Genomic DNA, 19,110 nt, shown 5'->3' with positions numbered 1-19,110 from the left:
TAATTTTCCTTCATTCATTGGTAGGATGTTTGCTTTAGAAAAGGAACTGTCTATTTCTAATTTTAAGAGGAATTATCATTATACTGTATAATAAAGAGGTAATATGCAAATTGACCATCACTCCAACACACAAGATGCCTGCCCCCATGTGGTCAAAGATGGCCACCCCCATGTGGACACAAAATGGCCCCCACAAGATGGCTGGCAGGGTAGGGCAGTTGGGAAGGACAAGGCCTAAAAGGGAGGGCACTTGGGGGGCGATCAGGCCTGCAGGGGAGGGCAGTTAGGGGTGACTGGGCTGGCTGAAGAGGGCAGTTGGGGGCAACCAGTCCTGCAGGGGAGGGCAGTTCGGGGGGTCCAGGCCATCAGGGGAGGGCAGTTAGGGGCAATTGAGCTGGCAGGGGAGCAGTTAGGCATTGATCAGGCTGGCAGGGGAGTGGTTAAGGGGTGATCAGGCTGGCAGGCAGGTGAGTGGTTGGGAGCCAGCAGTCCTGGATTGTGAGAGGGATCTCAGATTGGAGAGGGTGCAGGCTGGGCTGAGGGACACCCCCCTATGCACGAATTTCATGCACCAGGCCTCTAGTTCTTTTATAAATACCTATACAAAGAAGGGGTGCTCAGTTTTCCCTAGGCTCTTATCTAGTAGAAGAGAAAATATTTAAGTTGAGCACTATAGATGAGTAATGAGTTTGACCTACAAAACTAAGCTAGCCAGTCAAGGAAGTAGAAAGCCATGCAGTGTTACTGGGAGTTGAAGTTTGAAATTGGGGGGTAGCAGAAGAGCAGGCTGCAGAGACCAGGAGAGAAAAGGCTCTTTATACCTTCTCTGGTAGACTAATGTGAGGATTTCGTCTTGTAGTTAATAGGTAGGCATTATTCTTAATCTCATCCCAGACTCTTGATCATGGCCCATTCCTCCTACAACTTTCATTCTTTACTCAAAAATCGCCATTTATCTAAGCCATTTTTTTGCACTTTTAAAAAAATCCTTCCTATTTTTTAAATATATTTTTATTGATTTCAGAAAGGAGGAGAGAGGGAGAGAGAGATATAAACAACAATTATGAGAGAGAATCATCTATAGTCTACATCCTGCATGCTCCCTATTGGGGATGGAGACAGCAACCCAGGCAAGTGCCCTGACTGGGAATGCTTCCTAGGTCAACACTCAACAACTGAGCCATGCTGCCTGAGCAATCCTTTCTATTTTCAATACACTATTTTCCCACTCTTCCCTCTCTCTTACTTTTTTTAACTCCTAGATTTTCCAAATTTTAGCCATCTGTCAATCCTTGTCACTATCCTCATGAGATGCTCTCACATGGACTTCAGGTCTTCCACAAGGACAGAAACACTCAATCCATGAATGGGCTAGGTCAGTTTACTGCTCTGTTGACTAATGAGTTTGTCGACCACTGAGCTTGGTTGAATATGCCCTTTTGCTGAGTCTGTTATATAAATTGAGCATTTGTACATTTGTTTTGCTTCTGTGGGAAAATTCATCATCTGATAAAAATTGAAAGTTACTTTCTGGAGCATATTAAAAACTCTGAAGACATGATGACTGTATACTCTAAGAATTAACATGAGAGGCAAACTTATTTAGTTTATCTTTAAGAAAATGACCAGACAGTATTTTTCAGACTTACTTGAATGCTAGGATATGACAAAGGTGAGCAATGGGGATGATCTTAAATAGGACAGAAGGTGTAACACAGTAGGTAAAAGATAGCATGCCATACTTTTATGAAATTGTACCATATAATTATATCTTGCATTTCACAAGCCTCTATAGGGTTCATGTTATTACATTATTACATACTAGAGGCCCAGTGCACAGATTCATGCACGCTCTAGCAATCTGGGACCCCTTGGAGGGATATAATAGTACACGAAGTGGCAAGTGGCCAGGGAGGAGCCTGAGTCCAGGTTGTGCACCACGCTGCCCCCGCTCATCCAGGCCCCGCTGTGCCTGCTGTCACCGGTAGCACTGCCATGGAGGCGGGCAATGCTCATGCCACCATCTGGTGCCCGTTGGTCAGGTGAACAGTGCTCTGCTGTGGGAGTGCACTGGCTACCAGGGGGAAACTCCTGCATTGAGCATCTTCCCCGTGGTGGTCAGTGTGCATCATAGTGACCAGCCAAATGGTCACTTAGGGTTTTATATACTGGTATATATAGATTTTTACTTGCCCAGTGAGTAAACTGAGTCAATAATTAATTTGTTTCAAAATAAATATTTACAAAATTGTAATGAAATCACAGAATTGTATTCTTGACACATCTACTTGTTCAATGAAGGTTTGTTTTTCCTCTCTTATGTTTCCCTCAGTCTTGATCTTTCCCCCCAATCATTGTTTTTTCTCTTCTATTTTCCTAGTTTGCCTAGCTTAGGGGATATTTTGCCAAGTCTTCTTTGCCTACATAGCTTATCCAATTTGTCACTGTACCATGTCCCATAACTCCTTCTTAGCTTATTCTTTTTCTTCATTTGTCACATTTCATTTTCTATCTATTGTGTTTTCATATAGTTTTCAAAGTTTATAAAATATACTTCTTAAATTTCTACAATGTTTTCATATAAAATGTACTGAGTTATTTTTCTTATATTACTCCCTATATAAAATTCTCCCTTACCTGTAATCTTTCCCTTCCCTAAATTTGACCAGACTTAAAGGACTTAAATATGTGTCATTTTCTATAATTTATGAACATTTTACAATTTAAAAAGCATAAAAGAAGTTGAGAATAATGCCGTAACTCGAAGACATGCCCCTCTTGATCACTAGCCTCCATATATCTCTTGCCTACCCTTTCTTTAAGAGTGTGTTCATTTTGTGCACCTTTGTCCCCTGAACCCCAGAAATTCTGATTCAGTCTGCTTAGGATTGGATTCTGGGCTTTTATATTTTGAGAAAGCTCCCCATGGGAGTCTAGAGTCTGATATGCAGTGCTTATTAAGAATGATGCCTTGTATTTGAATCAAAACACAATAAGCTTTCTAACTATGATGAATAATTCAATAGATTTAATTATGATTTTCTCTCTGTCCAAAACTAAGACTAGATGTTAATTGCCAGAGCAATAGATAAGGATGTCTATGACAACAAAACATTAATATGATATCAAAGTTTTTACAGGTGATTATTAATTTAGTTCTTAAAATATTTAAAAGCTATAGAATTAAAAATAATTCTTTTTCACTAAGTGAATAAAGTTGATAGAGGTTTTACATTTAATTTTGTGAATCAAATTGTATCTTCTTCCAGGCTCAGAGGCTAACTGTAAAAGACCATGAACAAATTTTTACTTCCTGTTTTGATCCATTATTTTGTTATCTTACATTTTATTGCTGAAAACACTCCTTAAGTAGATCACATACTATAAATACTGCTCCTGATTGCAAAACCTTCTCACACAAATGCAATAGACTATTTAATGAGCTTTTCCCTCACAAACTTAAAAATCTGATGACCCTGATTTAGGACTCTATATAAATGAGACTTATATATAACAATTTTAAATTATTGCTTTATTCTTAGCTATTCAGTTCTCTATTATCTGGGAAATAGAAATAACAAAACTTTTGTTGATTCTATAATTGTTTTGTAAAAGTCAATGTAATCATCAGCCTTGAAGTAAAAGGAACAAAATAAAAAATACAAAGGAGCCAGCAGGTGTAGCTTCGTGATTGAGCATCATCCTATGAACCAGAAGGTCACAGATAGGTCACAGTTAGGTATATTTTAAGTCAGGACATATGTCCAGGTTGTGGCTTGATCCCTGGTGGAGGGTGTGCAAGAGGCAGCCGATCAAAGATTCTTTCTCATCATTGATGTTTCTAATTCTCTATCCCTCTCCTTTCCTCTCAGAAATCAATAAACATATATTTTTTTAAACATTTACAAAGGAAAATGGCTTAGACAAAAATTCCCAAGCAGCTTTAGTTTATAGCATTGTAAGCCAGCAACAGGAATTCTTTGATTACTTAACAAAGATTCGGAAGGCATTTATTCTATCATATTACTACTCAATCTATTGTTCCCAGAGCTGCAATGTGGGCATCCCCTGAAGCTTGTTAGAAATAGAGAATTTGGGGCCCTCAACTGACCTACTGAACCAGAATTGGCAGTTTAAAAAGATCTCTAGGAGATTCTTGTACATGTTCAAGTTTGAGATGCACTTCGATAGCACACATCTAACAGGTGCTCCATTAATTTTTAATAAGTATAGTTGTGGATGATGGATACCATTGGGGGTACAAATTAGAGTCACAATCTTTTCCCCCTATGTTTTAGGCAAAGATTTTTCCTGACTTCTATGTTTTAGGCAAAGACTTCCCCATTTCAGTAGTCACTCATGATTGCATGATTCAGCTAGTTTCCAAACCCTGGTGATTTTTGCCTTAACAGTTCATGATACCTCTAGCCTTTCCTTCCTGGCGCACTGTCAAAACTATCTCCTGTCCCAGCTGTATTGCCTGTGTCCCTGCCTTAACAGTAGCCTAAATCCTGCCCCAGAAACACAGATCTTGCTCTCACACTGCTGAACTTAAAACTTAAGTCATTTTCTTTTGCCTTCCAATGAATTGCAAACTCTTTAATAAAAAGCAAAATCCTCTCTGGCCAGGTCCAATATACACCCAACACCACATCTATCCTTAAACTACCACCATCATATATTGATATAGAACCCAGATGTATTTTCCTGATCAGATCATGGAAACTGCATAACAGAGGCCTTGCCTTCTGCCATCCCTTCACCCCACTGACCTTCCAGGTGCCTAAGTCCTACTTATTCTTCAAATTCCAAATTTCTTCCAAAGGTCTCTCCTGCTCCCCCTTCCACTGAGGTCACCCTTCTTCTGTCCAATATTGGACAACTTGCTAGCTAGTATAACACATTAAGCTCTGCAATTTATTAGATACTGCCAAAAATCCTAGAAAATTGTACTTATTTCTTTGAATCTCTAGGATGCCCAATGATAAGTATTAATACTAATGATACCCTAGTGATAATGAGGCTGAACTCCTCCATCCCTCCCTCCTCCTCTTCTTCCCCCTTTCTTTATAGATTCCTGCATTCATTCAACATATACTTATTGAACACTCTTATGTATCAGGTATTGTACTAAGCATTAGGGATACAATCTTGAATAGGACACAATCTCTGACTTCAAGGAATTTATGGTGTAATAGGAATATAGACACAATTTGTTATATAGGGGTGTATACCTATTACTAAAATTGATATCATGTGTAGCAATGGTCTGATCAGGTGGTAAAGAGTGAGATGTAAGTAATGGAACAAAATCAACTTGTTGCAAGGAAATACCACATGTTTACTATAGTATATCTCATGCACATTTTAGAGTATGATCAGGAAAGCTTATGAATAGTTCAATAACTGTGTATAGTTTTATATTCTTTGTGAGATATTGTGTCCCTGGAATAATGGCTTTGTTATAACTTGTTACTGATTTATCCAGTCTTTAAACTGCTAAAATTTTCCTACCCAAAGTTCTAGCATTCGAAATATTACACAGTAGTAGTAGTAAAAAAAAAATACATTCATTCATCTATTTGGCAAGCATGTTCTGGGGTTTACTGTGTACTTGGTATTGTCTCAAGGGACAAGGGAATATAAGCGTATTTGATTATTAGAAATATATCTATTAGAAAAGTGTTATGCATACTGACTTTATACCATTAGTACCTAAGGATTTGCAAGTACTTTAGATTTGGTTATCTCAAGTTCTCATATTATTTTCTTTTCTAAACTTCACATTGAAGAATTGGTTATTTTAATTGCCTTACCAATTCTAAATTAACTTTTTTTTTAAAAAAAAAGGCAGAATATAATTTTAATTTAATGCTAAAAACATTTTTATGTATATTTGGTTGTAATAGTCTTTCTTTTTTGTTAATAGTCTCTTTTTAATGGAACTATTTTCCTGACATATTTTAAATTTTCATTCAGTATAAAAAGAAGATATTTAAGGTTGACACCATCAGTGACTCATAAAAATGCGCTGGTGGCTATAGATTATTTTTAAATTTAATGCTATACCTTAGGGATTTATTGATAGGCTACCCTTGAAAGCAATTATTTCTCAGTTGCATAATACAAAATATATTGATAGGAACAGAACTTGAAATAATTTTCCTTCTAATACAGTAATGTTTTTTGTTTAAGTATTTCTAGAGATTTTTTTCTTTCTTAATACTGTGACTAAACCATGTAGGTTCCTTTTCACCTCTTATATTGACTGTCACTAGCAAATCCAAATACTTTTTTCACGTTAAATTTTACAACACTTCATAGACTATTAAACATGGAGCATCCTTCTGGGGACAAGAAATCGAATTTGCTCTTGAGAAGGTTTTCAACTAATTGATTTGTGGGACATTATAGCATCCTCTAGCTGACAAGCTTTACAAATATAAAAACTGGAATTGAACTGAGAGAGCGCTTTTTTCTACTAACCTATAAAAGGTGTATTTCTGCCTTGTATCCTTAGGATATAGCCATGTCAGTTTCATAGAAAAATTTTCACATGGAGCTTTTTTATTTCTTCCTCTCCCAGCAGAACCACATGTGGTAGCACATTGTTTAATCTTTTCTCAAATAAAAGGACATGGGGCTTCATTTTTGTTTTGCCTTTTTGGTATCTTACAGGAACTCCAGGATGGCATCGGGCAGCGGCAAATTGCTGTCAGAGTATTGAATGCAACTGGGGAAGAGATAATTCAACAGTCCTCAAAAACAGATGCCAGCATTCTACAAGAAAAATTGGGCAGCCTGAATCTGCGGTGGCAGGAGGTCTGCAAACAGCTGGCAGAAAGAAGAAAGAGGTAAGGTGACAGATAAAATAAGAATTTTAAAGTTTAGCAGAGATATTTAAGCTGTCCTTTAAAAGAAAGATTTTGTGTAAGATTGTAACCAGGGTGAAAAACACTAACATTAAGGAGCCTATCAGAAGTTAATCAATAGCAATAATACATTTTTCTTCCTTTTTATTATGTACTGAAATGTTTAGTTGTTGCTAGTTAAGTAGGAAATGCTTTTCTGCTACTTTAAAGTTTCAAGTTTGTTTTAAAAATCCCATGATTGTATAAATCTGAATATATTCAGTATATTCCAACTTTAACAGCTGAGGACCAATGCTTTTTAAAGGAAGATGAGAAAAGGAAATTATAAAGGACTATTTTGTAGCAAAGTTGCTCTTTGGCTAGATTTTTTAACAGCTACAAATGTGACTGTGTTGCTCAAAAACATGATAATAACATTTACCTTTTAGTTTCACTGTATTTGTTAGTACATTCTTGAAGAGGGACATGGGCCCAAAATTTTCAAATCTGAAGGGGAAAACAAAATCTCAAAAAGGTTATTGTTGAGTTCATTCATCATTTAACTTTCCCTTGGAATGCAATGAAAGCACAGAAAGCCAAATGCATGCTGCTGCAGTTGGAAGGCATAGATATTTTTATAAATGGGATTTTGTATTATGCTTCCAGTTGTCAGTAATAATGTTTTCTGTTTCATAAGGGCGGACTTGGCCTTTATTTACCAAGTGAGACTATCGTTGTGAACAATACAAACTAGATTCTATTGGCAGGCTCTTGCTTCCTACCTATTATTTACATAATAGGTGAATTTTTAAAATATATTCATTTATTAAATTGATTGGGGTGACATTAGTCAATATGAACATATAGATTTTAGGTGTGAGTTTCTATGTTACAAGAGGTGTATATTGCACCATATGCCCACCACCCAAATGAATTTTTAATATTAAGAAAGCTGAAACAACTCATTGATAAACATCTTTGGTGAGAATTTATTAGAAAAGTTTTGGAATTGTGCCCATTGTCTGCCCACCTGCTCTTGCTGCCTTTGCTCATGCTACATTATTCAGAAAGTAGATAGAATTCATATTTCTGTACCAAAAGGATAAATCAGTCGACCTACACACACACGCATGCACGCACACAAATCTTGCTAAAGTTAAAAAATAATATCATCTAAAAACCATTTTATTTTAAATATTGGTTTAGAGAATATTATCATTTATATATTGATTACATAAAGACTCAAATTTTGTAGTTAAACTGCTTCCTTGAGAAAGTTATTACCTATTTCCTAAGTTGAAATCCTTCTAGTAAACACACAAATATCCCATTATTTAAATAACTGATTATGTTTACACTATGAACAAGTTTAAACTTGTATAATGTCAGTTTTGAACTAGACTCAATCTAGTTTAAAATAAAATGTTAAAAAATGAAAAGATTAAGAACAATTGAATAACATGCTAAAAATAAATATCTTGAATTCATAAAGTGGGTTCAATTAATTGGAGGGTTATTCTTTACTGTTTATAAGGCATTGTTTCTCAAATATATATATATATATATATATATATATATATATATATATATATATATCCTTTTTATTGAATTGATGAATTGATTGGGGTGACACTGGTTAACAAATTTATATAGATTTCATGTGCACAATTCTATAATACATCATATGTACACTATATTCTGTGTTCACCATCCCAAGTCAAGTCTCTGCCCATCACCATTTATCCTCCCTTATACCCTCCTCCACCCTACAGCCCCTGGCAATCACCATCCTGTTGTCCATATCCATGAGGGTTTTTTTTATTTTTATTTCTTTTTTGTTCAATCCCTCCATACACCCCTACCCAGCACCCCCTACAGTTGTCAGCCTGCTCTCTATGAGTCTGTTTCTCACTTTTTAAATATCTTATTCATAGTATTTGAATAAAGTATATTAATTTTTTCCAAAAAACTTTTCACCTGAACTTTTAAAATCATGTTATTTGTTATTGATTTATAAATGCAAATTAGAACTTGTACATGAAGATAGAGCAATGTATTTCTTTTACCAAATAAGCTCTATAATTTTATATCCTTCTAAGTTTATAAGAAAGTGGTATATGCTGACTCTGTTGTGAAATATTACATAAATTGTAGGTTAATTAGTGTTAGGGATTTGGCTGTAATTGGTTAGAAAAATTTCTTCCATTTAAACATTTTGACCATAAATATTGCTTTTTTTGTGCTTTAAAAAGTCAAGATCAGCGTCCTTTAGGTTTATTTTTTTAACTCAGCTTTTGAAGTTGTCAACTTCATGCTACACTTTAAAAATAAATGTTAGCATATTTAAATTTCCACTGAGATCAGTTTTGTAGTACACTTCCTCAGGATTTTTATATCATTTTAATTTTGTGAAATGTGAAAAAGTAGTAAAATATTAGTGCCATTTCTACCAATATACACAGCTATTTCCAAGCATCCAATAGGAAAGAAAGTAAAATAAAATATTTTATAAATAATATGTTAACCTAGCAATTGTGGGAGGGCTGTAATCATGAAACTATTGTTAATCAATGGCATGCTTTCAGTTCAACCCAAGCAGAAGTTTGAAAGAAATAGAAATTATTTTTTTGCACAGGTGAAAAATAAGATAACTTTTCAAGTTGAAAACAGTATTATTAGTTTGCAGTGGACTATAAATACATCTATTGGAAATATTTAATATTTCTTAGTCCACATACACAATGAAAGAATGTGTAGAATTTAAGTAAAAAAAAAAGTATGTGTAGCATTATAGCTACATAATTTTAAACGTTTCTCCTCAAAAATTCAAGATATCAGAAATATGAGAAGGAAATGTTCAGAAAAATTCAAATAGCAATAAATATCCATTAAAGTTAGTATATGTTGGAAGTAAGTGAAGTATAAAACATACTCAATTAACTACAATTTATGATATAATATTCACTGTTGCCTCAATTATGTAGCCAAGGAACTGAATAACGCCTATAGGTTTAAGCATTATAGTAATAAGTTTAATGATGGCTTAGCCTCCAAAATGGTCTTTATAAATTATAAAGATGCAAATGAAAACACATAGGCCATAAAAGGAAATCATAGGTTTAAAAAAAGCAAGCTTGTGTATGACGATTTTTAAGCCCCAGTCCCTTGATAGAATTCAAGGAGGTACTATGAGCTTTAATTGCGGGGGTGGGGAGGGTAGGGGATTGCCTCTTCGTTTTCACTAACCTCTAACTGAAATTGATCATTCTCTTCTATTCTGAATGTAGGCAAGAAACTGAAGTAGTACTAGCATTACCTGAGAAATCAGATGTTTTTATATCTTATTGGAGTTGGTACAGACATCTCAAAATATTGTTCATGCTTATCACTACTTCAAAACTGCAGTAATGATTAGTTCCACCACAGAATCTTATTAATGCGCTTATAATAAGCAATCACTTGCATTACTATATCACACATTTGTTTTTCTAATAGCTTATTAACTATATTTCAATATAATTGGTATCCTTTGGAGTCCTAAGTATTTTGTATTATGGATTTACAAACATTATTCTGAGGAGTCTCAGGCTTCACCAGATTGTCAATGGGGTCCATAGCATGAAAATGATCTTAACTCTATCTAATCATCTGTTTGTCTGCCCAGACCCCATTTTCATGTGCTATGGTTTCAGTCCTTTAGATAGTACAGTCACCATCCTCATACACTCTTTTTTTTTTTTTTTTTCTGGAGTATTTCAGCAGTTGTATCAGTCAAGAGAATGTGAGTAGGCAGACCTTCGAGCAATGAATTGCTGACAACATAAGGAAGGGTATTTTACTTATAATAATGTCAGTTGATAAAACATTGAATGGAATAGGGCAGTGGTCGGCAAACTCATTAGTCAACATAGCCAAATATCAACAGTACAACGATTAAAATTTCTTTTGAGAGCTAAATTTTTTAAACTTAAACTTCTTCTAACACCATTTCTTCAAAATAGACTCGCCCAGGCCATGGTATTTTGTGGAAGAGCCACACTCAAGGGGCCAAAGAGCTGCATGTGGCTTGCGAGCCGCAGTTTGCCGACCATGGGAATAGGGAAGCAAGGTAATGGGCACTATCTCTACATTGAGTAATCTCTGAATCATAATCTATTAGCAATAAAAGGTGATCTCATGACACTATGTCTCCTCTTCCCTTTATTCAGATGTGATATTACTTTCCCTATTTAGGAGATAAGGCTATTATTGTACAAATGTAGATTGAGGAACAGCAATTTTAATTTAAATGTTACCTGGTCAAAAATATTTTGTTCAACTTTTTTTTTTGTTGTTCAACTTTTTTTTAGTGACAAATATCAAACATATAGAAAAGTAGAGGGAAAGTAGCAAAATGAATACCCAAAAACCCATATATCCTCCTGTCCTTCAAACTTCCTAGATTGAAAAATTATAATTTAACACAACCATATAAGCTTTTCCTTTTTCACTTTTCTACCTCCCTCATATATGCCTTTCCCTAATCTAGGAAATAATACACACACACACACACACACACACACACACACACACACACACACACATTTTTCCTTGTTTCAATGTTTGCAAGTAAGTTATAAACTTTCTTATATCTCATCCTAAATACTTCAGCATGTATCATCTGAGAATAGTGGCATGCTGTATATAACCATACTTGTTTATTATGCTCAAGAAAATTAAAAATAATATATTATTTCTTTATATCCTGCCCATATCCAAATTTCCCCATTGGTTCAAAAATGTTTTCTGGGTTTTTGTTTTGTTTTGTTTCAGCTTTTTATTGAACCAGCATCCTATCCTGTGTCATCCATTTCATTTGCTTTTGTAGGGAAGAAAAAAACAACACTTTTTATCCTCTACCATCTAAGGTTTAGTTTCAGAAACTGTACATTAAACTGATTAAAAAAAAAAAAACACCTTAATAAGAGAACAAGCATAAACATTTTATTTGATGTTCATATGTTTGTGTGGCATGAGGGACTTCATAGAATAGAAGTAAAAACCCCAAAGAGCTTATACCAGTATACCATTTAAACAAAGAACAGTAAGTTATAGGGACAGGACAAGATAAAAACAAACAAACAAAGGTTTGGTTTTCTTTTTTTTAAGTATAAAAGTAAACATTTATTTATAATGAGAAAATCACAGGAAATCACAATGTTTTCAAAGCTGACAAATAACAAAATCTGGAAAAAAGATTAAGTTTTCATTAATTAAACATATTTATAGGATGTTTTTCCTACATTTTTTACCACATTGTCTGTGATGGCCTTTCCATATGAAATCTATGTTGTAGTATTATATTCCATAGAGAAAAAAAGAAAAAAAATGAACTTTCTTCTAGCGTGTTTGGATAAAATCTAATTTGTATAATGGACAGTTTATAAGACTCTTTAGTTTCATGGTTTTGTTTTAATCTTTATTGTTGAAACTATTACCTTTGCCCCCCCCCCCCCATTGATCCCTTCTAGCCTGACTCCATCCCCTGCCTCAGGCCTTCACCACCCTATTGTCTGTGTCCATGGGTTATGCATATATACATACAAGGTCTTTGGTTGATTTCTTCCCACCCACCCTTCTCCACTTCCCTCTGAAGTTCTACAGTCTCTTTTATGCTTATACTAGAGGCCCAGTGCACAAAATTCATGCACTGGAGGGGTGTCCCTCAGCCCAGCCTGCACCCTCTCCAATCTGGGACCCACTGGGGATGTCCAACTGCTGGCTTAGGCCCTAAACTGGCAGATGGACATTCCTCTCACAATCTGGGACTGCTGGCCCCCAACCGCTCGCCTGCCTGCCAGCCTGATCACCCCCTAACCACTCCCCTGCCAGCCTGATTGATGCCTAACTGCTCCCCTGCCAGCCCTATTGCCCCCAACTTCCCTCCCCTGCTGGCCCGGTCACCCCCAACTGCTCTCCACTGCAGGCCCGTTTGCCCCCAACTGCCCTCCCCTGCGGGCCTGGTCCCCCTCAACTGCCCTCCCCTGCAGGCCTGGTTGCCCCAACTGCCCGCCCCTGCAGGCATGGTCACACACAACTACCCTCCCCTGCCAGCCATCTTGTGGCAGCCAACTTTGACCATATGGGGGCGGCCATCTTTGACCACATGGGTGCGGCCATCTTGTGTGATCGTGTGAGGGTCAATTTGCATATTACCTCTTTATTATGTAGTATGTCTCTAGACCTATTTTGTTCATCAGTTGGTTTTCTAAGGGTGATATATGGTGGGGAGGTAAATGCAGTATATGTGGAAACTAGTGGAAGATAAATATTTCAAGCAGGGTTTTTTGTTGTTGTTGTTGTTGTTTTTAGTAAGGTTTCTTTATGCAGACTCAAGATGATGCTGTCTCCAGTGATAAAAAGTCATCCCCTGGTCCTGGTGCAGGAAAGGAGAGAAGGAATTACCTTTAGGCAAAAACAGAGAGTATAGTAGAGAGTTTTTCCTATGCCTGCTATTTCTCAGTTGCCTTCAGCTCAAAATAATCCTTATGATAAAGTAGCATATGTTGAGGAGGCAATTTTGAAAGAGACCAGTACAATATCCTAAAAAAAATAATCTCACCTTTCTGGATTTGTCTTATTTTTTTTTTCCTCCCTGATATAATTTAACTTGTTCTCTATACTCTACATTTCTTATAAACTGAAAGTTGGGTCTACATGAGACTTGAAAAATTCAAGTCAAATGTTTTTAGCAAGAATACTTCATAGAGGATGCCACGTATTCCCTGTCACATCCAGAGATGCATAATATGAGGTAGTTCCACTTTAAATGCTGCCAATTTATCAGTTAGTTAAGGGGTTACTATCTGATCTTGAATTGTGAAGTAACATTTTTTTCTTTGAAATAAGTAAGTCATCTTATGGCTTTAATATCCATTGGTGATCCTTATCTATCTCACTTATTGCTTTGGGGTTGCAAAATGGTGATTTTCCTTATTCTGATATGATCCTACAAATTGATTTCTTCTTGCACGCACATACACACACACACACACACACACACACACACACACACACAGATGATGTTTCTTTTTTTCCTCTCTTTGATGTCAATATGAACTTATGTATTCTTATTTATTCAATATGTTTTAACGAATTATAGTTATTAGTCTTGTTGATGCTCACCTTTACCAAATTTGACCAGCGGCAGTTCCTTCGAACTTCCTATTTTAATGTCCCAGGCTCATACTTTTCCTGCCCCAGGTTTGGAATCAACAATTTCTCCAAGGGCCTTTGGTTTCTTTGGATGGGAATGGTATATAGAAACCGAGATGTGGGTAGTAACCCCTTCTCAAAGGAACACTGCCACCTTTCTTTGCAAGCAGTCCTAGGGGAAAAATGTTTTCACATTACTTTCATAAGAAAGTAAAAATATCTTTCCTATACATTCAAGTTCACAGTAAAGCTAGACATATTTAAAAGCCCTTGTGTGTAAGACTTCATGTAAAATCAGTACGTTTTTTTAAAATATATTTTTATTGATTTCAGGGAGAGGGAGAGAGAGATGGAAACATCAGTGATGAGAGGGAATAATTGATCAGCTGCCTCCTGCATTCCCCACAATGGATTGAGCCTGCAATCTGGACATGTGCCCACCACTGAGCCAGTCAGGCAAAATCGGTAACTTCTTATTCATTTCAATGCCTCTACTTCTGAATTTTTGAACCAAAGTTTATCTGTATATAATATATGCTAGCTTGCCAAGCAAATTAATGGTGTAAATAACCTAATGGGATGCATTCCTAAAAGTACTTAAGGGAAGAAATTGTTTTTTAAAAACCTTAGCTCATTGTTTGCATGCAAATGGATGCTGTTAATTAGAAATGAGCCTTATCTAATTCATTGAAGTAGGCCTAGTAGGACCTCTTCTTGAAAATCTACATTAGCAATTCATATTACTCTATTCACTCTTTGTAAGACAACTGTTTCCTCTTGTCATTTTTAATTTTGGCTCCTCACTAATTCAGATTCCCCTAACAAAATTGCCTTCAGTGTAGCACCTCTATTTTATACAAAATGAAAACAAAAAACTGTAATATAATTCAAAAGGCTCTTCACAGTGTGTGCCATCTTTTAAAATGTACCCAGCATATCCAAGTAAACCAGTGCTAAAGCCTTCTCACACATTCACAGTGCCTCTAGTATCTTTCCAGCCCAAACACCCGTCTACTTCCTCTGTACTTGAACTTCCCTAGTTTCTCACCACAAGTTTTGTTTGGCCCTGACTCTCTTTTCACTCAGACCTGAGTTTGCAGACTGAGTGCCCACAAGCTGAATCCATCTTGGAAAGCATGTGATGTTTTTACTTAGGTACTATTTTAAAATAATTGGCAGAATTTAAAAATTGAGAAGCTGTTAGGGTTGCTGAAGGAGGGACGCACAAGGCCAAAGTGGTAAGGGATTATAAATGTATTAGGTCATCTGGATACCAGATGGGCTGAGCCCCAACATGGTGCCAGCACCCAAAGATGGGGAGTCAGAGGTTTTTAAAGGCCTCTAGGTGGGCTTTTTCTGGGCAGAGAATTCTCTGTGCAGGTCCGGATTATGGAAAAGTCTGGAGGGGAAAGATAATAGTCTTAGCAAGTGGAATGTGGTCTAAGCAAATGGAATACCCATTGTGAAGTGGCCTAAAGGTCAGTTCCCAGGAGAGGAGGTGTCTATTCAATTATTTGATCAGACCTAACAGAGGCTTCGTATTTTTAAAAAATATGTAGTTCTGTCTCCTTCTGAAAACTTAGATCTGCCTACTAGGCACTCATTCTCACATTCTTTCAAGGCATCATTGGCTACAACTGAGTAACAGATGTTTCAGACTCTTGCTACTCAAAGTGTTGTCTCTGGACCAATGCACAGACATCACCTGGGAGTTACTGAGAAATGCACATCTAATAAATCATAGTCAGCATTCTAACAAGATTCCCTAGTGATTCATGTGCACATTAAAGTTTGAGAAGCACAGGTTTGGGCAAGCAAGCTTTCTTTTCAGTTTGCCACACCTGTTCCAACCTCAGTCATTTATATTGATTTCTTTCCCATAGAATAGACATTTGACTTTGTAATATTTCATATAGACCCTTGTATAAGATTATGGTAACGGTGGTGGTGACAGCACTTAATATTACTAGGCATGATTACAAGTGCTTTACATAGCTCATATGATCTTCGTAACAAATCTATTCTTTTTTTTAAATATATACTTTTTTTAAATATATTTTATTGATTTTTTACAGAGAGGAAGAGAGAGGGATAGAGAGTTAGAAACATCGATGATAGAGAAACATCGATCAGCTGCCTCTTGCACAACCCCTACTGGGGATGTGCCCGCAACCAAGGTACATGCCCTTGACCGGAATCGAACCTGGGACCTTTCAGTCCGCAGGCCGACGCTCTATCCACTGAGCCAAACCGGTTTCAGCACAAATCTATTCTTATTTTAATTTTTACAGAAGGAAAATTGGGGCACAGACTGCTTAAGTTCTTTGCCCAAGATCAAATGACTAGCAAGTGTTTGAACCAGGATGTGATCCCAAATAGCCTGACTTCAGTGTCCTTACTCTAGATACAATTTTGCATTACTTATCTTACCTTTGATCTTTGGTATTCTCTAGTATACACTTCCAGTTTCTGCCCAGAAGCCCTTCACTTACCAATCCCATCCCCTTAGCTTGCCATGTTTGGTAGCAAGGGAATAGGACATAGACTATATGCTGATCCATCTTTCCAACCATAATATACTCTGAGCTATCTTTCCAGCCATGTTACCTGTCATTTGCACTATTTCAGCTTGTGTCTCAAGGGTAAAATGCCTTGAAGTTTTAGGTCCTCCAGCTTTTGTAAAAACTATTTACTTTTTGAAGTTGGATTGCCTTCCCCCTTATTTTTCTCTCTAAATCCTACCCATCCTCCAAAACCAACATAAGTGCCATTTTCTCAATGACTGGTACCTGGCCATTTTATGTAGAAGTTTCTTAAGTTTTTCTTGCTTATTTTTAGAACACTCATATAACACTTTATAGTTCTATCATGTATCATATCTACATATGTTTTATTTTCTCCAGCAAGAATGAAAGTTTTGCCCAGCCAGTGTTATTTGGTGGTTGAGTGTCAACCCGTAAACCAGGAGGTCAAGGTTTGATTCCTGGTCACAGCACATGCCTGGGTTGCGAGCTCAATCCCCAGATGGGAATGCACAGAAGGCAGCCGATCAATGATTCTCTCTCATCATTGATGTTTCTATCTCTTTCCCCCTTTCCCTTCCTCTCTTTGAAATCAATAAAAACATATTTAAAAAGATTAAAATCTTTATGAGGGCAAGGCAATATCTTATTCTCAACTCTAGAAACCCACAATACTTAGTAGAAAATCTAATACATTGCCAAAACCGGTTTGGCTCAGTGGATAGAGCATCGGCCTGCGGACTGGAAGGTCCCAGGTTCGATTCTGGTCAGGGGCATGTACCTTGGTTGCGGGCACATCCCCAGTGGGGGATGTGCAGGAGGCACCTGGTCGATGTTTCTCTCTCATCGACGTTTCTAGCTCTCTATCCCTCTCCCTTCCTCCCTGTAAAAATCAATAAAATATATTTAAAAAAAGAAAAGAAAATCTAATACATTGTAGATGACCAAAAAAATATTTTCCTAATTTGAATAGTAAAAAATTTTTATTCACATTAAATTAAACTAAATATTTACATTTTTATACTTGCCATTGTTACAAAGGTTAAAAGGAGATCTACAGAGCCAGAATCATGTTTAATTTATCTTTATTATTGAAAGTATTACAAATGTCCCATTTCCCCCATTGATCTCCTCCTCTCCATTCCCACCCCTTTCCTAGGCATTTACCGCATTATTGTCTGTGTCCATGGATTATGCATATATGCATATAAGAGCCCAAACCATTTTTAAATGTTTTTGTAATATTATCACATTTCCATGGATATGCTTTTTAGTTGTAGAAGTTGGGCTTGATCAATTCTAATCTTAAAACATAGAAAAGGTTGGGTTAATAATTAATATTTAGGTGTTCTCCAGAATTTAATACTCTCAAAAGATAAATGGCTTCAATTTCCATAACTATTTACACCAAAAAGAAGCTCTTTGAATTAAACATTTTGTACATTTGGTTACCTCAGTTTTATTGTATCACAGTTAATAAATTATAAGTGAATGGAGTAGGAATTAATCTTGAAACTAGGTATTTTAACCTCATCCAACTTAAAACCACAAGATGTTTTAGTCTTTATCTATGTCATCAAAGAGCTATTTGTTAGATTGATCAGAGAGTATAATACAGATATTATTTTCCACAGGTGTCTGTAGAAAAGCTGGTCTCTCCCCATCTGTTCTCTGATGACTCTTGAAAAGCTTTCAAGGTCATTCATAATTCTTCATCAAAAGACTATGAAAAATTAGCTTCTTACTTAATTTTTATGTCGCATTTTATTATTTGAAACTTGAGAAGTTGTAATGAATTTGACTAACTGGAGCCAAACGTGCTGCCGCATTTGCTGGTTCTGACAATACCACTATCTATAGATATACAAGTAAATGCACTTCATTTATAGCCTTCCATTATCTTTTATGGGCCTGGGTAAGTAGGAGTTAGAGAGAGTGTCTTAGGGAGGATGATCTCTCAGATTGGGCTTGAAGGATGGCATGAGTCAAATGAAAAAGCATGGGCATGCCACAGAGAGAAAGTGACATGAGCAAAATCAATGAAACAAGAAAGAGATGTCTACATTGAAGGACTACATGGAGTGCAGTGTAGAGAAAGTCCTCCTAAATCTCCATTTACTTTTAATCATCTAATTATCCTCAGCTCTTTGTTCTATACTAGAGGCCCGGTGCACGAAATTTGTGCATGCAGAGGAGGGGGTCCCCTCAGCCCAGCCTGCACCCTCTCCAATCCGGGACATCCCTCTTACAATCTGGGACCGCTGGCTCTTAACTGCTCTCCTGCCTGCCTACCTGATCACCCTTATCTGCCCCCCACCAGTCTAATCACCCCTAATCGCCACTGCCTTCCAGCCTGATCCCCCCCAACTGCCCCCCATGCCGGCCTGGTTGCCCCCATCTGCCCCCCCTGACCACTGGCCTGGTCGCCCCTATCTGACCCCCTCACTGACCTGGTTGCCCGACACAGCCTGCTGGTCAGTTGTTTGGTCATCCCTCACTAACCCCCTGCCAGCTGGTCGCCCCACACAGCTGGCTGGTCAGTC

General features: G+C 36.9%; 1 protein-coding gene across 2 annotated transcripts in view; it reads left to right on the top strand.

The window, feature by feature from the left end:
- The window catches only part of DMD (dystrophin), a 1,914,059-nt gene that overhangs the window by 963,342 nt on the left and 931,607 nt on the right, over window positions 1–19,110 (top strand). For both annotated transcript variants that reach the window (XM_054720874.1, XM_028129748.2), the window contains exon 40: window positions 6,679–6,854. In XM_054720874.1, the coding sequence (XP_054576849.1) occupies window positions 6,679–6,854 (176 nt within the window). The remainder of the gene's footprint in view (window positions 1–6,678; window positions 6,855–19,110) is intronic.

Source organism: Eptesicus fuscus, chromosome 1 (assembly GCF_027574615.1).
Source record: "Eptesicus fuscus isolate TK198812 chromosome 1, DD_ASM_mEF_20220401, whole genome shotgun sequence".
NCBI lineage: Eukaryota > Metazoa > Chordata > Mammalia > Chiroptera > Vespertilionidae > Eptesicus > Eptesicus fuscus.
Note: the sequence above shows the minus strand (reverse complement) of the source record. Positions and strands in the feature narration are given on the sequence as shown.